At 58.5% G+C, this 2093-nt stretch overlaps 1 protein-coding gene across 2 annotated transcripts in view; it reads left to right on the top strand.

Annotated features, from left to right (window-relative positions):
- The first annotated feature begins 55 nt into the window (after positions 1-55).
- Positions 56-2093, top strand: part of LOC105310695 (proton-associated sugar transporter A-like) — a 2348-nt gene continuing 310 nt past the window's right edge. Inside the window, exons 1-2 of one of the 2 annotated variants that reach the window (XM_011386826.2) lie at positions 56-215; positions 1581-1836. In XM_011386826.2, coding sequence (XP_011385128.2) covers positions 86-215; positions 1581-1836 — 386 coding nt within the window. In that variant the 5' untranslated portion in view covers positions 56-85. Of the gene's footprint in view, positions 216-726; positions 1435-1580; positions 1837-2093 lie in introns of those variants that run through there. The other variant, XM_023526821.1, reaches the window with a different exon arrangement.

Genomic DNA, 2093 nt, shown 5'->3' with positions numbered 1-2093 from the left:
TGCCATGGGCCAGCCGGAGTCCGGTGCTCTGACCAGGGGCTTCTGGGGACTTCCGTTACAGGTGGCAAATATCTTGCTGAACGGCATGAAGTATGAGAGCGAGCTGACGGGCTCCAGCGAGCCGCCGGGGCAGCCTCTGTCCATGAGGCACCTCTGTGCCACCATCTGCCACATGCCCAAGATGCTGCGCAATCTCTGTGTCAACCACTTCCTGGGTGAGCTCTTGGCAAAGCCTCCCATGTGTCCCTGTCCCAGCCTGAGTAATGCCACATGGCGGGGACAGGGCTTCCTGGCCCCACCGTCAGCCTCCCTGGATGCCCCAGAGCCTTACCCCCCAGGAGGTTCCAGGTGTCCCCAAAGACAGGTCATGTGAGGCAGCCCTGGACAAAACCAGGTGTTCGGACGAGAGGCCAGACACCCGGGTCTCCAGAACCCAAAGCCCTGTTCCCAAAGGCTGTTCGGACAGCTCATAATGAAGTGACAGCGTCACTTTCCCACTGGTGGGACTGGTGTCTGGAACCTCGGCCCCACGCAGAGCTGAGATGTAGACGCACACAGACATCTGCATGTGCCTGCATGTGTCCCACGCTGGCCGGAGGTTTCCAAGGCCTGGCACTCACATTGCCATGGAAGAGCTCGACTTGGCATTTCACACCACGCAGTTTCTCTTCGCCATTGGGTTGTTGGACATCTGGGAACGACTAAGAGTCTGAGATAGTCCAGGGCTCTCCAGCATCGTGGGGCGTAGATCAGAATGGCTTTCTAAGAGGCAATTGGCCAACGGGCAGGTGTCTTAAAAGTGCCCATAACCTTTACTCCAGGGGTCTCTGCTTGGTGTCTTTGCAAGGACACAATCAGAGGTTTTATGGAGAATATACGTGTGAGGTATTTGTCACAGCATGATGTATCATAGCCGAAAAGGGGGACAGGGGACGGCGCACAGGTCCCGCCCTGGGAGGAGGGCCAAGTACGCACGGCACGTCCACGCCGTGAATGGTTCTGCTGCCTCAGAAACGGGCTGTTTCAGAACATGGAATGGAATAGGAAGTTGTGCATCATTTTGGGGTTTCGAGAGAGCCAATACATACCACCCCCTCTCTCCACCAAAGAGGAAGTTGTCACAGAGTTCAGAGGAAGGGCACTGCAGATGAATCGGTGACAAAGCAGATCGGATCTGTATCAACATTCGCACTTCCTAATTTATTTCTCTTAATTAACTGTCACCCACCTCGACTGGTGGCCGGGGCCTCACTGGCGTGCTCCTCTCTAAGAAAGAGGCGGCGGGGGTGGGGGTGGGGGGGAGTCGGTGTTCCTCATGTCAGTAACGCTCAGAGAAAAAACAAGACACACAACCTTCCCTCACTGAAGCCTCTGTTCACGAGGATATGTATTTGCTCTTAGAAAGACTGGTAGGGGGCCTGCGGAGTCGACGGGGTAAGTGGCCTCTGGGTGGGAAGGCTGCAGGCGAGTCCTTCTTCAAGTTCTGACTCTCCGAAGATCACGTGTCACTTTGAGAGTCGGGCAAACTGGCTGCGGGTGACCAGAGGGGCCGCCAGGGTCACGGCACTTTCCTCTCCCAGGCTGGCTCTCGTTTGAGGGGATGCTGCTCTTCTACACGGACTTCATGGGCGAGGTGGTGTTTCAGGGAGACCCCAAAGCCCCGCACACGTCGGAGGAATATCAGAAATACAACAGCGGCGTCACCATGGGCTGCTGGGGGATGTGCATCTACGCCTTCAGCGCCGCCTTCTACTCAGGTACCCGCCCCCGGCAGGGCTGGGACGGGGCGGGAGGCGGTGGGGCGCACGATGCTGGGCAGGACGCGGTGGGGCGCAGGATGCTGAGAGAGGCGCAGGATGCTGGGCAGGACATGGGATGCTGGGTGGGGCACTGGATGCTAGGCAGAACATGGTGGGGTGCAGGATACTGGGTGGGAGGCGGTGGGGTGCGGGATGCTGGGTGGAATGCGGGACATGGGATGTGGGGCGGGCGCCTCCGTGGAGTTCTGGCAGCCTTCAGTCGGGCGGCTGGGGCAAGCGGAGTGAAGGCGGGGTGTCTTTACAACCGCAGGCACTGCCTGCGCTGTCTGTTTT

The sequence above is a fragment of the Pteropus vampyrus genome, unplaced genomic scaffold (genome assembly GCF_000151845.1).
Source record: "Pteropus vampyrus isolate Shadow unplaced genomic scaffold, Pvam_2.0 Scaffold9474, whole genome shotgun sequence".
Lineage (NCBI taxonomy): Eukaryota > Metazoa > Chordata > Mammalia > Chiroptera > Pteropodidae > Pteropus > Pteropus vampyrus.
This window is presented reverse-complemented; position numbering and strand designations above follow the sequence as displayed.